Raw genomic sequence first — 19,046 nt, forward strand, 5'->3', positions numbered from 1 at the left:
CCTAGTTGTAATTTTTTTAAAACTATTTAAATAAAATAAATGACTGTAAAAAATTTTAAAGGATCTGTGAAAAAAAACAGACAAGAACATTGACTTGAAGGGACTGCACTTTGCTTTTGCATCCGATCCTTATTAGCCATGGCTTATTAAATACCTCCTTGGCAAGGAAAGGGTTAAAATGACCTTTCAAATAGTACCTAACCAGGCCCTCAAATTTCCCAGCATGCCAATGATTTTCTGTGTTTGGGGGCAACTGTGTTTTTGGATTTCAAGATTTGCTTTGTTCCCATGTACAATTAGCAGTTTAATAAATTTATTCCCATCTGAAATAAACCATTTGCTGATGTGTGTATGGCTAGCTTACTCCAAAAACATAGAAACTCAACTTACCTCACCAGGTCTCACTTTTATGAAAAAATTGCTGCGCTTGTAGGAAATTTTCAGAATTTTTGGCCAGGCAAAACGATTGATTCGAAGCCTGTCCTTATAAATGAGTAGTCCATTTGCACAAACACCAAGCATTATATCCACACCTTCAGAGTCCTAGAAAAAAAAAAATAAAAGGTTTATAGCATAGAACAAAAAAAAAAAAAAAAGTGAGTGTGTGCAGTGTAAATTCCTTATTATGTACTGTAAATGGGTTCTCATTTTAACAAACTTTGCATCAATTATTAAAACAAAGAAAGAATATTACTATCCAAGAAAAGATCGTGGAGGGGCGATCCCTGCTTCTTACGCAGCTGGGGCTCAGCATCGCAATGACGCTGATCCCGGCTCAGTGCTTGATTGCTCTGGGCTCCAGCAGCCCATTGTAATTAAGCACTGATCTCATAGATCAATGCAGTATAATGTATATACACCACATTGATCTCTATGAGAGGTCAGTGTAGTAACAATTAAAGACCCCCCCCAAAAAAAATAATTTATAAAAAAAATCCCCTCCCCTAATAAAAGTTTAATCATCCCCCTTTTCCCATTTTACACATCAAATCAAATCCGTAAAAATTGTAATAAAAAGTGATCAAAAAGTGGCATATATGCAAGCGAGCTACTGATACAAGGTACAGATCATGTCACAAAAAAAAATTACACCTTAAACAGCCCCATAGACCAAATGATAAATGAATTATAATGATGACAATAGAGAAATTTTAAACATATTTATTTATTTATTTTAATTCTCAATTTTATTAAATTTTCCAAGCATTTCACATAAAAGGGAAAAAAAAACAGCAGTGTAGACCACACCCCTTAGGGCGGAACAGTGTTATTGAGAGAAGGAACTCATTTAAACCACAACAACAGAAACATCTTACGCATATGGATCTAAAGAGGCACTTTACACCTCAACTCCCTATGGGGGAGATCATGCCCGGGGGACAGAGAGCCCGGGGCATACAGCTGCTCTGGCGGGGGGCCCCAAAAGGGAACCACTAGTGGAGACCACTAGAATAGAGAGTGAAGATGAGGAAGAGAAAGCAGAAAGAATAAGAGGGGGAGGGTCGGGAGGGGGACAGGCAGGGCCGCTCCCCACTGAGCCAGCAAGGTCATGTACTCATCCGTCTCGGTGAATTGGTCCCAGTAGAACCACGTCCGAAAAAACTTTGCGTTGTGTCCATGCAACTGGGCCGTAAGGTCTTCCAGGTGTTCCAGGGAGCTGGCGATCTGTGAAAGTAGGGGAAATACGCCACACCTCCCTCCAGAAAGGTGCCAGTACGGGACAACTCCAGAAGGTGTGTAAGAGGGTGCCTTCCCCGCCGCAGTTTTTCCAGCACAGTGGCGGAACATCCCACCGGGAGAGTAGTTTGTAACCCGCCTCTTGGAGGCGCGAAGAGATGGAACTGGAGTGGGTACAGGTAAGGACCCTGTCAGCCTGAGCCGGCGATAGGGAAATATCTATGTCTTCCTCCCATGCAGTGAGAAAGGGGGGTGGCGGTTGTTCCGGTGGGGAGCCCAACAGAGTGTATAGGAGAGAGAGGGAGTGTCTAAGTGAGCCAGAGCCCAAGCAGAGGGTTTCGAAGTACGTGGAGGGGCGAGCAAAACCAGAAGGGTTCGGTAGCGAACAGAGGAAATGGTGGAGTTGCAGGGCCCTCCAGAACCCCAGGGGAGCCGGGTCAGAAAGGTCCCTAAGGTCAGTGAGGGATAGCCACGCCGAGCCATGAAGGAAAGCGGAGGCTCGGAAGGCGCCAGCTCGCGACCAGGTCCGGAAGACCGGGTCCTCCAAGCTAATCGGAGAGGCAGGGTTGCCCAAGATAGGGAACAGAGGGGAGGGGTAAGGGGCCAAGAAGCCAGTGGAAAGGTGCTTATGGCACATCTTCAGCGTGGGAACGATAGTGGGATGAGAGCCGGCAAAGCGCGTGGAGGCCGGGATCCACGGGGCTGCCAACAGTGGGATTGGGGAAAGTGTCATTTCTAGGCCAACCCACAGTTTAGTGGGGGCATGGCAGTGCCAATCAAGTACCCGGGTGAGGTGTGCTGCTGCATAGTATTGGTAAAGATTGGGAAGAGCCAGGCCTCCTTTCGCTTTCGGGCGGTATAGGATCGATTTGGCGAGGCGAGGTTGCTTGTGTGCCCAGATAAATTTAGTGAGGAGTGTAGACAGTTGCCGGAAGTAGGATAGGGGGACCGCAACTGGAAGGGCTTGAAAAAGATACAGCAAGCGCGGCAAGACGTTCATTTTGAATATCGCGCAGCGCCCAAACCAGGTGAAGGTACCCCCATGCCACTTAAGCAAGTCCGCTTCAATGCGCCTGAGCATGGGCAAGAAGTTAACTCTAAAGAGGTCTGCTGTTACGGGAGTAAGTTAAACTCCCAGGCACGTCAGGGAAGAGCACGACCACCGGAAAGGAAAAGAAGCCTCCAAGGAGGCTGCGACAGCGGGGGGAAGAGAAAGGTTGAGCGCTTCCGATTTCTGCAGATTAATTTTATAGTTAGAGAGATATTGGTAATGAGAAAGCTCAGAAAGAAGGTTGGGCAGGGAGACAAGAGGTTGAGAGAGGAAAAACAATAAATCATCTGCATAAGCCGCAACTTTGTGGTCCACCGACCCCACTCGAACCCCAGCAATGTTGACATTGTTCCTGACATGTCTAAGGAAAGGTTCAAGGGTCAAGATAAAAATGAGGGGGGATAGGGGGCAGCCCTGCCGTGTCCCGTTGGCAATGGGGAACGCGGAAGAGAGAAGGCCGTTGACCGAGACCTGAGCCGTGGGCTGAGAATAGAGAGAGCCAATCCACTTCATATTTAGTTTCTTTAAAAGGTTTTAATATTTCTAAAGCTGTCAGACAAAATAGTTATATAAGTAATCATACTGACTTGAAGAACATAGATAACACATCATTTTTACCATGGGGCGAACAGCATAAATACGAAACCAACCCAAAACTGCTCATATTTTTTTCTTTCCAGATTTTGCAGCATATAAGGAAAAATTAAAGAGGTTGGCCACTTCTTATACATTATTACCGAAAGGGCCAATACTTAGACCTATGGTACCTTCAGGGATTCTTTTCCCCTTTAGGCAAGGTCCTCCGGACACTCATTACAGTCTGCGCGTCCCCGCTGCGCTCCTCCTCCGTCCTCCGGAAGTTTGGCCCAAGAGAGGCATGTGATCAGCAGTGCGTCCACTGCTCCTTCCCAGCATCCACTTCGCGTTAGGCATTCTGGCGCATGCGCAGTGCTCTCCTGTCCCGCTCTGTCAAACGATCCTGGTATGTGTACTACTGAGCACAACAGAATGGGAGAGAGGCAGGACGAGAGAGCACTGAGCAGAGACCGAATGCCTTGTACGCAGTGCTCTCTCGTCCTGCCTCTCTCCCGTTCTGTTGTGCTCAGTAGTACACATACCAGGATCGTTTGACAGAGCGGGACAGGAGAGCCTAAAGGGGAAAAGAATCCCTGAAGGCACCATAGGTCTAAGGGCCCTATTCCACCGGACGATTATCGTTCAGATTATCGTTAAATCGTTCGAATCTAAACGATAATCGTTCGGTTGAAATGCAGTTAACGATTAACGACCGAACGAGAAATCGTTGATCGCTTTATAAGACCTGGACCTATTTTTATCGTTGCTCGTTCGCAAAACGTTCGCATTGAATAAGACATTGTTCGGTCGTTTGCAATAGATATGAACACAATAGCGAATGAATAGCGAAGAAAAAGCTATCGCAATTATGATCATAAGTAACGATTATTGTTCCATAGAAATGAGTGAACGTTTTCAGGTCTTTCGCAATAGCGGTCGTTGGATCGTTAATCGTTAACGATTATGCAAACGATAATCGTCCGGTGGAATAGGGCCCCAAGTATTAGCCCTTTCGGTAATAATGTATAAGAAGTGGCCAACCCCTTTAAGTCTGTCATTGCAATGAACAATTAGTGTCTCAAAAAATTAGGTGCTCTTGGGGGTCTGTAGGTGACCCATGCAATGCACTATAGCCTTTTAAACTCGAGGATGACAAAACAAAAGTGCAAAAATGTAAAGTGGCCTAGGAGGGAAGGGGTTAAATCAACATTATACATATGACCACCAGGTGTCTCCCTTCACTGCACATGTGCACAGCTGCTGCGCATCCACATTGAAAGGCAGAGAATCCTGAGGGTGCTCACGCATTGTATGGTCAGCCCTCCTGTCCCACACATCAAAACCTCTGTAAACACACAGTGACATTATACCGACTGCATTGTTACATAACAAAGAGCTTTGTCTCCTGGTAAGCTGCAAACCTAATACAATTAGCAAAAGCTAACAATATAAATAGCCCAAGTTGATTCCCCTTAGATGATATGCAACCTGCATGATAAACAGGTGTCTTGGACCACAGTTTGGCCATAAGTATACCATTAATTTAAACATAGAAAACGTATTTCTTTAAAAAAAATTCATTTAAAACACAAGCATGATACCTTTGCATGATGCATGTCCACGCCATACATTGATAACTTCTTAGCATTTTCCAAGAAAGCCACGTCTGCTTGCGCTGGTGTGAGCCCTCTAGAAAGGGGAAAGAAAGTTAAAATGCAAAAACTGGAACCAAGAGGTTATTCAATCCAAAAAGCTTTTTCACATTTGTGTGTTATACCATAGGTATAATACTGCTGCAAACATCAAAACTTTGCTCTGGAATACTATGTTTAAGATAAGTTTTTTGCCAAAACTTTAGTCTGTACATGAATTTTTTTTGTGTGACATAACAACAGCTTACAGACCTATGTGTTCTGTGCAGGTCCACAATTTTGTCTTCCAGTTCCTTCGTGTGGTTGGGTGCAAACTGAAAGTCATTCATATAGTCAGAACTGTGCTCATCTGCATCATAATCTCCAACTTCAGCCTGCAATGTGAGGGAACCAAGTAATGCATGGGTGACAAATGAACATGGCAGACGTCCTGAGGCAACATCTTGACGGAGCTGAAGGCACAGGAAGTATCTGTAGAGACATTTCAGACTATTAAACAAGAAAATGCAGTGAATGAAACTGTAACATATCCTAGTACAATGCTTAAATTATTTTGCCAAATTCTTTTGCACAGTAATTCTTCTGAACCACTCCACCATCATCATGTGGTACACTTTGCTCCTCCAGTGGTCTATTTGACATCCTACATTGTATAAGCAGCGCAGCAGATGAGTAAACACTGCATAATGAGTAACGTACAATATGAGAATGTACAGCTCTAGGCTAAGTTCACAAAACGTACATTTTCAATAAATAACAGCCCCTGCAACACCGGCCACTATTTATTAAAAATAAAAATAACTGTGTCCCATGCAATCCTGGCCAGAGTGTATACACTCTGTCTGGAATTCCATGCGGCTGCATAGAAAACTGACATGTCAGTTTTGTGTGTCCACTATTCAATGAACAGACAATGTAAAGTGCGGCTCCGGCTGTACTTTACATTGTCTGCTATGGTGTTTTGGAATGCGGGCACACCCGAATGTGCCAGTATTCCAAATCAAAAGTAGTGAATTCATCTGGCCGTACTGGTCAGAGTGAACTTCACTAACATCGGCCACACAGTTACACGGCCGTGTCACAGAAAGGCTGCTTTCTTACACTGTGTGAACCCCGCCCTAAACTTCAAAAAGAAATAAAAAAATGCTACACGTGGAATACACCATACAGTAACCCTACAATCTCAAAAAGGAACAATAATTAAATGCTGAATAAGGTCAAGGTTACCTGGTTATGTCTTCAGTCAACTGAGAGGGATCTGGTGGATAAAACTTGACATTAAACACGAACTGCCATGGCAAACCTGAAATAACAGGAGAAAAATGTAAAGGTCTTCTTTGAGAAGTACATTGGGCCTCAAATCAGGAAAAGTAATAGAGAGAGACAGACAGCAAAATGCTTCACTTTACATTGGTATATCACTCTTAACGCAAATGTACCAGTGGCACATCGCTTTTCTGTTTTTACCATAAACAGACCGGCAAGGGCATGCCGGTGCCATGGTCCTTTTTTGAACCGCAGCCCGGTTCACATGCATGGCTGCTGGTCTATTACCGAGCACCGCCCCGGCCTGAAGCACTGAAGGCCCACCCACATTGTGAGGAAACCCCCTCTATGATGTGACCCCTTTAGAATTAATGGAGCCACGTCATAGAGGGGAGGGGGTTTTCTCCCAATGGGGGAGGGTCGGCCCGCCTCCAGTGCTTCAGGCTGAGCTGGTGTTTGGTAACAGACTGGTGCCATGCGCGGGAATCAGGAAACGGTTCAAAAAAAGGACTGCAACACTGGCATCCCCATGCCAGTTATTTATAGTAAAAACAGAAAAGCAATATACCGCTGGTACATTCGCTTTAAGAAGTGTAGTAACCTGTTGTGTTTTTAAAACTGAACATTCTGCATGACTTCTGAGTTCTATGAAAATAAGATCTACCCTGGCACATTTTGCAGGCTCACTCGAGTAGGCCATAAGCCCTACTTTAAAAAAAAGTCCCTGACACTGGGTGCTAAGCATCAGCCAATCAGGGCTAGACTTGTTAAACTCCACCCCCACCTGCTCAACACAAGCTGCAGCAGAGGCAGAAGTGGTAACAAGATGCATAGTTGGGAACACTGAATATGTGGGGACAGAGGATACGTGGGCCAACCACAGAGGGGGTAGGGATGTATGCAGTATGGGGACTACAAGACTGTCAAAATCTATAGACAATATGTTATCCCGTGCCATCCAAAATTACAACAATATAAAGTGGATCAGCAAATTCACACTCCTGTAAAGGCTGACAGCATAATGTCGTGTGGCCAAAAGTGACAAAATCAGCGTCTATCAGCTAGTATATCTGCCACATAGATCAGTCGGTAGGGAAGAAGGCGATGCTATCAATACCCCCTTTGTCCCAAATTCAGGAGAAAGTGAGGCAATTCAGGAAGGTAGAAAAAGACTTTAATTCTGCAGTATTTATAGATACCAAGGTCATTTGTCACTTCTGTAATTGTAAGTTATGTAATGATTAAAATGTCAAGAATCTGTCCAGACGGCAAATATCATTGGCAGCATTGTTAAGGAATGCCAGGGCTACATGGTAACAATCAATAGGATTCATAGCTGACGCACCATGAGGGAATGGCTTACCCCTGGTAAGGACAATCCCTTACTGTTGTCTCTCTCTCTCAGCATTCTTTTCATGGCCAAGCAGAGATTTTGTAACACAGACACAACTAGTAGTTATCGGTTTATACTGTCAAGTAAACAAACGTAAAATCCCCAACATTGGAAGATACATTTCTCGGTGTCTAAGAATGTAGATTAATGTGATGAGTAATGATTATTATTAATATTAATTGAATAATATGATGAATAATAATAATATTAGAGATGAGTCAACCTCAAGCACACTTGGGTCCATCCCAACCTGAATTCTCGGCATTTCATTACCGGTGGCTGAATAAGTTGGACGCGGTCCTAATGCTGCCTGGAAAACAAGGATACAGCCATAGGCCATAGGCTTTATGCATGTTTTCCAGGACTCCCTAGGGCTGCAGCCAACTTTTGCAGCAACCAGTATTCAAATGCAAAAAATTCATGTTTGGATGGACCCAAGTGTGCTCGAGGCTCACTCATCTCTAATATTAATGTAGACTGATTACTATCATGGATATTAAGTAATATTAATATAAATTGATTAATATAATGGATATTAATAATATAAATGTAAAATGAATAATTTGTACAGCAGCAACATGGTAGAAAGGTTCATAGACAAACCATCAAAACTCTTCTACATTACATCCTTTGTTAGGCTCCGTTCACATGGTGTACAACTGGCAGAATTCTCTGCCACAGAGTCCCGCAGGCCTCAGTGTCATACTGGGAGTCTATGGGAGGTTCGCGCGCCTCCGTGCTGAATAGGCATGTCAATTCTTCAGCGCGGAGAGAGGAGGCACCCATAGACTGCCAGTATGACATGAAGGCTGGCGTAGAATTCCGCCAGTTTTACTCTGTGTGAACGGAGCCTTAAGGTTTCATTGTCCTTAAGATTATCAACTGTGAGATGTAAAAAAGTATTACAGATTTTCTATAACAGAGCATCTATAACATTTCCTAATGAAGTGAAGGAGAGGAACGGTAACCCTCTACACTCAGATCAAAGGGGTTTCTGCTGAGCTCTCAGCTGGCCACCACTGCAGCACAAGCCTTCTGAGCACATAACATAACAGCCCTAAGGATGGCTATACGTACATTGTCATTATATGTATACAGCATGTACAAATGTGTGAGGAAGAGTCTGGTTGTCATATTGTCACAAGTATCTTCAGTTCAAACAAGTCTTTTTGAAGATGTCTATATAACTTATTATACATGCTTAATAAATGATGGAAGTATCAAAACACATAAGAAACTGGTGGGAGACGTACGGGGTCGACATTCTTTTTTCCAAAAGAGCCAGGGAGGAGGTGACTGAACATAACATGCACCTACCTGCATCTAGCTGTCCCCCGGCTGTTTTCTGGTGTCCAGAAAATGAATATTAAATGGACTGCAAAAACACAAAGTGAACCCAGCCTTGGCCTGCAAGTAGAAATCTCTACACAAGGCAGAGTCACTCCAAAGAAGAAACTACACTGATGATGACAGCCTTGCATCATGAGTGTAGGCCCCATACCAAGTGGAGGATAAAGACCTGCAAGCCTCTCGTGGTCACATAACATTCACATTACATGATCTCCAAGGCCTAAGACCCTTGGTAGTATAACAGAAAAAGAAGGGTAGGGGAGTTCCTGAAGAACCTCCTTCAGGGTTATATATAAGTGGTGTATTGGGGCGAAAATAGGGCAAGGAGAAGAGAGAGTAGCTGCCAAAAGTAGAAGAGAAGGTGAAGAAGGGAGCCAGAGCTGCTGTGTGTGTACTGTGTATATATAAACTGCCAGTCGAGTAGAGGGGTGGGATATGGAGACAGGAGTACTGCATTGTGGTGCTGGTTTACAAGTGGAGCAATATGTATTAGTACAGTGTGATGTTGGGTTATGCAGGTGGAGCAGTATGTTTTGGTGCAATGTAGTGTTAGCAACATGGATCGTCTGCTGAGGCCCGAGAACCAGGGCTGTGGAGTCGGTAAGCCGCAGCTCCAGCTCCAACTCCTGAATTTTATCAGGACCGACTCCAGACTCCTGCTCCTTCATAAATGGCCAGTCATATACCAGGGGAGTTATTTATCACACTGGCTCAGCAGCTTCTCCTTAATGTCCTACATGAACCTGGGCGACTTCTGAGGGAATAAGAAAAGATATAAAGCAGCTTCTCCTGTGTGTGCAGTGGATGCAGCCAGTCTCCAGCCTCCATGTCCTGAACTACTCACAACTAGACTAGATGGGGTAGGTGGTCTTTTTCTGCTGACAATGTTCTATGTTTCTAACTAAATATTCACCATACACACAGAAACACTGCTAACAATGCCAGCCTGCTGCAGCCATAGTACACACACACACACAGCTGCAGCCATAGAACACTGAAGAAAAACACCACATTCAGGTCTGAGGTTACTGCTGCACTACTTGTGTCTTCTCCTCCTCCTCTATATTACACAGGATATCTTCATATTTCACTGCTGCTCATATACAATCATCCAGCATCCAGGAAGTCAACAGCACAGATCTCCCCCCACACAATGGACTCTTCCAGCTCAGAAACAAGCTGCCAAATAGTGACCGACAACTTTTCCCCGACCACCCTTATTTAATAGGGCCAGTGTCCTATTAGAATGTTGCTCATAATATATATTAATGAGCAAAGCTTATAAAATTCATACTCAAAACTCAATTTTAAATTGTTTTAAGATTTTTTTTTTTAAAGCTGGAGTCAGTAAATTTTTTCCGACGCCAACTCCAAATCCAAGACTCAGACTCCACAGCCCTGCTGAGAACAAAAGGTTTCAGAAACCATGGTATACAGCCAGGGCCGTATTAACAGCTGCTGATGCCCTAGGCACTAAACCTGAAGACGCCCCATCTTGGGGAGCTGTGGAGGAGCGTGGTTTCGGACACATGCATTTCTCTACATGGAGAAACACTGTCTGAATCATGTTTTTCATGGTTTTGACTGCTTAAAACAAAGTTCCACATTGACACAGTGATTAGAGCCGTCTGCATATTGTCTGAAGGTATTCTCACCACAGGATTGGTAGGTAATAGCTCCAGGTGTCACAGCCATACCAGACCTGAACAACTCTGCCACACCAGACCTGACCATACCTCCCCCCTCCCCCCCTTCAAAAAGACAAGAGATTTACTGACAAGTCTGAACGGGAGGTTGGAGACTAAGACAAAAAAACACAACAAAAAAAGTTGTTTTCTTCCCCCTGCTCCCTGGTGCTGCCCCAGGCACCGGACCACGGATGTCTAGTGGTAAATATGGCCCTGTATACAGCACCTCCTGCAGGAAGGAGTCCAGTTTACAGAAAAAAAAAAAAGAAAACATGATTATTATTCTAATCCTATAATTTAATATGAACTAAAGGATACAAAATTCTAGCCCCAGCTCTGCAGAAAGCATCTGACAGGAAACTGCAGTCACTCATTGTCAACATGTGACTTACCAAAGAATTTACATTGAAGTTATGGGGCAGCCCCAGTTCTAGTCAACATCTGTGACAGTCTCTATATTTCAGAGGACAGCTTGTGTTTTCTTCTATGTATTGATAGAATTTAAATCTTGATGAAAACGTCAAGATGAATAAGCCTCAATGTTTATAGCCCTGCAGTAAGCTCTCGTGTGTACATAGGTTTGTTTTAATTAAAACAACACAACTGCAGCCCAACATTACAGATCTGAGGTCTGCTCCCATATTTCTTCCAGATGAGGGTATGTGAATCTGGCTGGGTTCCACCGTTGTGTCTATGTGTGTGTGTGTGTGTGTGTGTGTGTGTGTTCAAAGGGCGGGAATGAAAGATACATGATAGAGAACAGCCAAACAATGTGTCATAAATTAAAAAATTACGTGGAAAGTAAAAGGCAGAGTCAATGCAGTTTCAGAACTTGATGCTCGTCTCCCTTTCAAAACTGAGAGTATAGCCATTAACCAATCACATGAATACAACACGGGATCATCTGGCTATTAAGGCAAGCTTCCCAGGAAAGCCACTTTTAATGCTTCATCTGCTTCTTTCTAAACCACATGATCCCAAGAGTATTTTTTTTATGCACTGCAACATGAGACGGTTTTTCCACCATCTCGTGATGACAGTATTCAAGAATGTGCAGAGGTCAACAGCATTTGCGAGGGTTTTTGTATTCACCATGGATCGCTTCCAGATCTGGGAAGAGCAAAACACAGAACAGGAAAGCCTCCCATGCACAGAAAGCATAATAGTTACCAATTAAATGCCTCGCTACAACCTGTCCTTATGCATCAGCATATATACATATCCCCAAAGATACAACACCAAAAGATGCAGGACCACAGTACATTTATACAAATGGATAAATCTTTATTGCCACACTTTCTGTAGCAAGAGAGAAGAATAATGTACCAAAAAGGCCAGGCCAATTACCAGGCATATTACCTGTTCCTACCCATTACCACATCCTTACCAAACGCACGTTGACAAAGCGGAATACGCAACACATGCATTGGGTAAGGAGGTGGTTGCAATAGGTAATATACCTGGTAATTATAAACCGCACAGAAACACCACCGAGGATGAAGGTAAGAGATTTCTCTTCATCCTCAGAGCCCTGTGCGCAGTAGGGACATAACAGCAGGTTAGATTAGTTCATTAATGATTTTTAATGTTGTAATCATTCTGACAATATCATACCAAGTGAAAAAGAAGCAGGCTTCTAAAAGGGAACAACCCACCCTTTTAGAATGGAATTTCCACAGTGGAATCACATAAAAAATCCACTGTAATATAATATCAGTATTTGGATCCATAGCACTTTAAAATATTCTGTTTCAGCTGCAGATGTCCAGTTTAAAGGTAAACTATCAGAAGTTAGATTAATCTAACCTGCTTATATGTCCCTATTGCGCAGGAGACGCAGAGGATAAAGGTAGGTCTCTTACCTTAATCCTCAATGCCGTTCCCATGCACTTACAGTGCAGGAAGACCATTTGGAGCACTTTCTGGCACCAGTCACTGGTTAGCTAGCTCAGTGATAGGCAAACGTTTGAGCTTGGTGTGTCAACATTCAGAAACAAATAAGTATAAACTCGGATGGCGTGTCACTTTGAAAAAAAAAAAACCACCATCATTTTGTGATATTTATAGTTTAACCTCTTAAGGATGGAGCCAATTTTTCATTTTGCTTTTTTTTTTTTTTCCTCCTTGTGTTTAACCCCTAGGCAACGCTGGGCGTACCCATACGTCCTGGGCTGCCTAGGGATGTTCAGAGTGGTGCCGCACGGTCCCGGGTGCCGCTCATAGCGACTATTGGCGGGCACGGTCCGACCGCCGTGCCCGCAAATTAAGTTATTGGATGCAGCTGTCAAAGTTGACAGCTGCATCCGATTACTTACTGCAGCCCATCCCTGGTGCCTAGTGGGGTCGCTCCACACATCTGTTTTGGACCGGGTCTGGGCGGTAATGGTGCTGATCCCGGCTCGGCACTTGATTGCTTCCGGCTGCAGCAGCCATAAGCAATCGAGTGCCTATTTCATTTATCTATGCTGTATAACTATACAGCATAGATCTCAATGAGAAATCAGTGTGCTTATACTAGTAGTCCCCCAGAGGGGCTTCTAGTATAAGTGTAAAATAAAAAAAAATAAAAAAAAAACCCTTCCCTAATAAAAGTTTAAATCACCCCCCCTTTCCCCATATTATAAATAAAAATAAACAAACATACATGTTTGGTATCGCCGCGTGCATAATCGCCCGAACTATTAATTTATCACATTCCTGATCTCACATGGTAAACGGCGTAAGCGCAAAAAAAGTGCAAAATTGCACATTTTTGGTTGCATCAAATCCAGAAAAATTGTAATAAAAAGCGATCAAAAAGTCGCATGTAAGCAATAAAGGTACCGATAGAAAGAACGTAGATAGAAAGAGTTATAAGCAGGTCTGTGGAGTCGGAGTGGTGGAGTCGGAGCTAGTTTTGGCTGGAGTCGGGAAAAATGGACCAACTCCGACTCCAGCTTTAAAAAAAAATCTTAGAACAATTTAGAATTGAGTTTTGATATGAATTTTATACGTTTTGCTCATCAATACATATTATGAGCAACATTCTAATAGGACACTGGCCCTATTAGATAAGGGTGGTCGGGGGAAAAGTTGTCAGTCAATATTTGGCAGTTTGTTTCTGAGCTGGAAGAGTCTATTGTGTGTGTGTGTGTGTGGGGGGGGGGGGGGGGGGGGGAGAGATCTGTTCTGTTCTCTTCCTGGATGCTGGATGACTGTATATGAGCAGCAGTGTAATATGAAGATATCCTGTGTAATACAGAGGAGGAAAAGACATAAGTAGTGTAGCAGTAACGTGTGTGTGTGTGTGTGTGTGCGTGTGTGTGTGTGCGCGCACGCACGCTATGGCTGCAGCAGGCTGTGTGTGTGTGTATGCTATGGCTGCAGCAGGCTGTGTGTGCATGCTATGGCTGCAGCAGGCTGTGTATGTGTGCGTATGTAGTATGGCTGCAGCAGGCTGTGTGTGCATGCTATGGCTGCAGCAAGCTGTGTGTATGTGTGCTATGGCTGCAGCAGGCTGTGTCTATGTTTGCTATGGCTGCGGCAGGCTGTGTGTGTGTGTGTGTGTGTGTGTGTGTGTGTATGCTATGGCTGCAGCAGGCTGTGTGTGTGTGTGTGTATGCTATGGCTGCAGCAGGCTGTGTATGTGTGCGTATGTACTATGGTTGCAGCAGGCTGTGTGTGTATGCTATGGCTGCAGCAGGCTGTGTGTATGTGTGCTACGGCTGCAGCAGGCTGTGTGTATGTTTGCTATGGCTGCAGCACGCTGTGTGTGTATGCTATGGCTACAGCAGGCTGTGTGAGTGTGAGTGTGTGTGTGTGTGTGTGTGTGTGTGTGTGTGTGTGCGCGCGCGCGCGCGCGCTATGGCGTGCCCCCAAACCCACAGTGACCCCTCTATATCACTATGTGTGACCCCCCTCTATATCACTATGGCTGACTTCAATATTACAGGTATCTGGCATTGTTAGCAGTGTTTCTGTGTGTATGGTGAATATTTAGTTAGAAACTAAAAGACCACCTGCTTCTATTAGTCTAGTTGTGAGTAGTTCAGGACATGGATGCTGGAGACTGGCTGCATCCACTGCACACACAGGAGAAGCTGCTTTATATCTTTCCTTATTCCCTCAGAAATTGCCCCAGGATCACGTAGGACATTAGGGAGAAGCTGCTGAGCCAGTGTGATAAATAACTCCCCTGGTGTATGACCGGCTATTTATGAAAGAGCAGGAGTCTGAGTCGTCGGTCCTGATAAAATTCAGGAGTCGGAGCTGCCCTGGTTATAAGCCTGGGAATAGAGCGATTTTAAGGAACATATATTTGTTAACAATGGTTTGCATTTTTTACAAGCACATCACATAATATAAAAGTTATACATGTTACAAATCGATGTAATCAGCACAACTTGAGGGTGAATGTCGTAAAAACAAAAACCCTCCAAATAAATGAAATGCGTTTTTTTTTTTTTTTTTCAATTTCACCACACATTGAATTTTTTTCCTGGTTAGGCAGTGTACTTAATGAAAAAATTCAGCCTGTCATTGGAAAGTACAATTAGTGGCGCAAAAAATAAGGGCTCATGTGGGTTTCTAGGTGAAAAAAATGCAACTGCTATGGCCTTTTAAGCACAAGGAGGAAAAAAACGAAAACGCAAAAATTGAAATTGGCCCGGTTCTCTAAGGGTTAAAAGGCCGTAGCACTTACATTTTTTTCACCTAGAAACCCAGATGAGCCTTTATTTTTTTGCGTTACTACCGTATTTTCCGGCATATAAGGCGACCCCTGACTTTTAAGCAGATTGTCAGGGGTTCAACTTATACGCCGGAAAATGTTAACCCCTGCCTGACCGCAGCCCTGCTGCGGTCAGGCAGGGGTTAACTGCAGCTAAAAAAAACCAAAACATTTAATTCACCTAGGGCCCGTTCCGGCCTCCGGTGCCTTTCCCGGCGCAGGCAGTGTGACGTACACTACCGGCGCCGGAGATCGCCGAACCTCTCCCTAGCGGCAGAGCGTCTCATCGGAGAGGCTCGCAGACGCTCGGCTGCCAAGAGAATGAGAGAGGCGCCGGAAGTAGTCAAAGCCTCTCTTAACTGTACTTTGAAATGGCAGACTTAATTTTTGCATAAAATATGCTGCGAAACCAGAAATACAATTATATGTGTGGAGAAATTGAAATTGGAAAAACTGACGTGTTGTTTATGTTCCTCAAGTAGATATGATTAAAACGATATGCAATAACTTTTATATTATTTGATGGCTTTTAAAAAAATAAAACCTTTCAAAGAAAAAAAAAAACGTTCCTTAAAATTGCTCTATTCCCATGCTTATAACGCTTTTATTCTCTGGTCTATGGGGCTGATTGAGATGTAATTTTTTGCGCCATGATGTGCTCTATCGGTACCTTGTGTATATGCGACTTTTTGATTGCTTTTTATTACAACTTTTCTGGATTTAAAGCGACAAAGAAGCACCATTACAGAGCTGTGACACAAAGACAGTTACATATGCCTGGATTCACTGACAGCAAGTAGAGATAAAACTATAACGTTTCATATTACAGAAACCTAGGCTCAGGGACACATGTAAGTCTATAGAAGCAGCACATTCACTAGCAGTGATCAAGTGCAGATAGTCAATAGACAAGTCAATAGACAGCTAACCCAGCCCCCTGAGAGGAGATCACATGTCCTGTGTCTACAAAGGGAGGGGGAAAAAGGAGCAGTAAGTTGTCAGAGTGGACACAGAGAAGATGAATTTAGACATCCAGCGCGAGTAAATATGAGGGGGAAAAAAAAGGGAAAGGATTTAAGATAGGTTATACATGTATATTAGACATATGGTGGTATTGGGAAGGGGGATTGTTTAGAATAGTGTTTTTGTTACCAAGATATGCCCTTCAATTAAAAAGAAAAAAAAATCCAGAGCATCCCTTTAAGCATACGGTTTCTGCCAAGAATATGAACAAAGCCACAAAGCTTTTGTGGGTTTGTCTGGTGAAAGACTATACAGTATATAATAAAATTATGTTTAGCCATAAGATAGTGCTTAAATGTTAAAGAGGACCTGTGGACAGGCTCCCGACCCCCCGCTAGAGCCCCACATATTTACTTAATTGCGCCGGGTCCCGCTTCTTCGGTTGGTCCCGGGACGGAGATATCCCCACGGGAAGCCCAGCCCGCACACCGCTGAGATGAGTCCGATGCTCATAGAGAATGAATGGAGCGACTCACCATTCATTCTCTATGAGCATCGGACTCATCTCAGCGGCGCGACAGGCCTGGGTGACAGGTCCTCTTTAAACCTTCAGTATGCTTATATAAAAGTACACAAATCGAAAAGAACACTTACTTCTAATTTGCCTTTTTATTTCCTTTGCAGGATCCAGCCAGTTCTGAAATAATAAAAAGCAAAACACTTTAAATTTTATAATGTATAATGCAGTTTGTGCTTGGTTTAAAGGGATTGAACCTCCTTTCTCACAATTGTCTAAAACAAAGAAACCCCCAAAATTCCTTTAAAATAAATCAGCAATTAATATAAATTATGTGAAAAAGACTCCTTTTAAAAGATTTTATTCATTTAAATAAACTTTTGTTTTGTTTGGTGGGAGTTCTGATGCGGAGACCTCCACTGATCAATAAATAAAACAGGCAGCAGTGCCTAGCTGAGCTCCATGCCTGCTCATTACTTTTTGGCGCTGCAGTGTACAGATATTTAGAGGAAGTCAATAGAGTTTATATTATTTACTAACTCTGAATATGCATACACTTTGGTGTATTACTTACATCATTCTGCTCAGCTGTTCTCATAATATGCAGGAGAATAGGATTCTTGCCACACCCCTACCCCTGGCTGCTGATTGACAGATGACTGCCTATACACAACATGGATAGATAACTGCCAACCAGCAGCTGGTGGGCAGTGTTTTTTGCTTCTCATGAATATTGAGGACTACTGGGCTCATGCACATAATGGAGAGGACTACTTATTGTCCATGTTATTTAGAATGAGATCTCTGGATCAGCTGCACAGAACAATGTAAGTGATACATCATTCTTCTCAGCTTTGCGGTCACTAGATTATGCTAAACTTAGATAGGACAGCCTAAACCTACTGACAGTCTCTTTAAACTGACAGAAACTTAAACGGTCTGGTTATGACCATAGCAACCAATCACAGGTCAGCTTTTATTTTACCAGAGCAAGTAAAATATGAAAAGCTGAAGTGTTATCGGTTGCTATGGGCATAACCAAACCGTTTCAGTTTTTAGCAGTTGGAGAAATCTGAGCCACTTCTTTGTTTTTATTTTAAACCGAAAGTTATGTTTCATGACCTTTCCTCCATTAAGGCCTTATCCACACATCAATTCCTCTCCAGGATTAGTGATGTCCTGGAGAAACCATCATGCAATTGCTTGCATCCGTTTTGATCGTTTTTTTCATTGACACAAAAAAAGTACTTTACCTTATTTTTGTGTATGTAGAGAAAAAAAAAAGTCAATAGACAAATATTAAAACGGATGCACACAAATACATCAGTTTTTTCCAACTTTTTTTTTTTTTTTTTGCAAAAACAGATGAAAAAAAAAAAAACGAATTGCAAAAACGTAGTGTCTAAAAGAAATCCAGTAAAGTAATCCCGTAAGGATTGCAGAGGGATTTTCAGGGTACAGTAAAGCATGGTGAGAAACCCACAGGAAATAACAGTACAATGCAAGAAAATAGCTTTTACATAACCCTGTTCACACAAGGCAAAAAAGTTATTAAACAGATGTAAGGACGTGCTCTGCATAATTCTCTTTTAGCTATTTTATAGATCTTGGCAACAGGTTTTCAAGTTTTTAACATGTTTTAGTATATCTCGGAATCATTTAAAAGGGTAACTAACAGAAGGTTAGACGCATCTAACCTGCTATTAGTAAGGTCTTATTCACATGTTCAGTATTGTTTTCGAGTCCGTAGAGTCCTCCCATACAATCTGCAAAAATTAGCGGATTGGGCATTCGTATTGCATTTCCGTATTGCAATCCGTTTGTTTTTTCTTACTGACTGCACAATACTAGTTAATAAAGTTGAGTAGGTTAAAAAAAAAAAAAAAAAAACTAGCACCAGTATGGCCGACCCCGTTTAATTGCTTGTCAGCCATTTTACTTTGCCATCTCTGGTTTGCTTTACTGTGAGACAGTTCTGTTAATTAGTTAATTCTCTTTCTGTTTGCCAGCACATGTCCCTGTTCCTTCTTCCTGGTTGTGGTTGCTTAGAAACACAACCTTTATGACCCATGAGTCATTTTTTTTTTTTTTTTACGGAAATTCGGATGCTTAAAAGGTTAAAAAATAGCGGATCCCATTGATTTCTATGAGAGGATCCGTAAAAAAAAATCTGGGTCCGCACTAGGACATGTCTTTTTTTTTTTC

General features: G+C 42.9%; 1 protein-coding gene across 8 annotated transcripts in view; it reads right to left on the reverse strand.

Moving 5' to 3' along the window:
• Positions 1-19,046, reverse strand: part of EPB41L2 (erythrocyte membrane protein band 4.1 like 2) — a 160,143-nt gene that overhangs the window by 36,312 nt on the left and 104,785 nt on the right. For all 8 annotated transcript variants that reach the window (XM_069974958.1, XM_069974962.1, XM_069974956.1 and 5 more), the window contains 5 exons: positions 16,979-17,021; positions 6,184-6,259; positions 5,209-5,427; positions 4,906-4,993; positions 391-543 (listed from right to left, as the gene is read on the reverse strand). In XM_069974958.1, the coding sequence (XP_069831059.1) occupies positions 391-543; positions 4,906-4,993; positions 5,209-5,427; positions 6,184-6,259; positions 16,979-17,021 (579 nt within the window). The remainder of the gene's footprint in view (positions 1-390; positions 544-4,905; positions 4,994-5,208; positions 5,428-6,183; positions 6,260-16,978; positions 17,022-19,046) is intronic.

Source organism: Dendropsophus ebraccatus, chromosome 6, assembly GCF_027789765.1.
Source record: "Dendropsophus ebraccatus isolate aDenEbr1 chromosome 6, aDenEbr1.pat, whole genome shotgun sequence".
In the NCBI taxonomy this organism is placed as follows: Eukaryota; Metazoa; Chordata; class Amphibia; order Anura; family Hylidae; genus Dendropsophus; species Dendropsophus ebraccatus.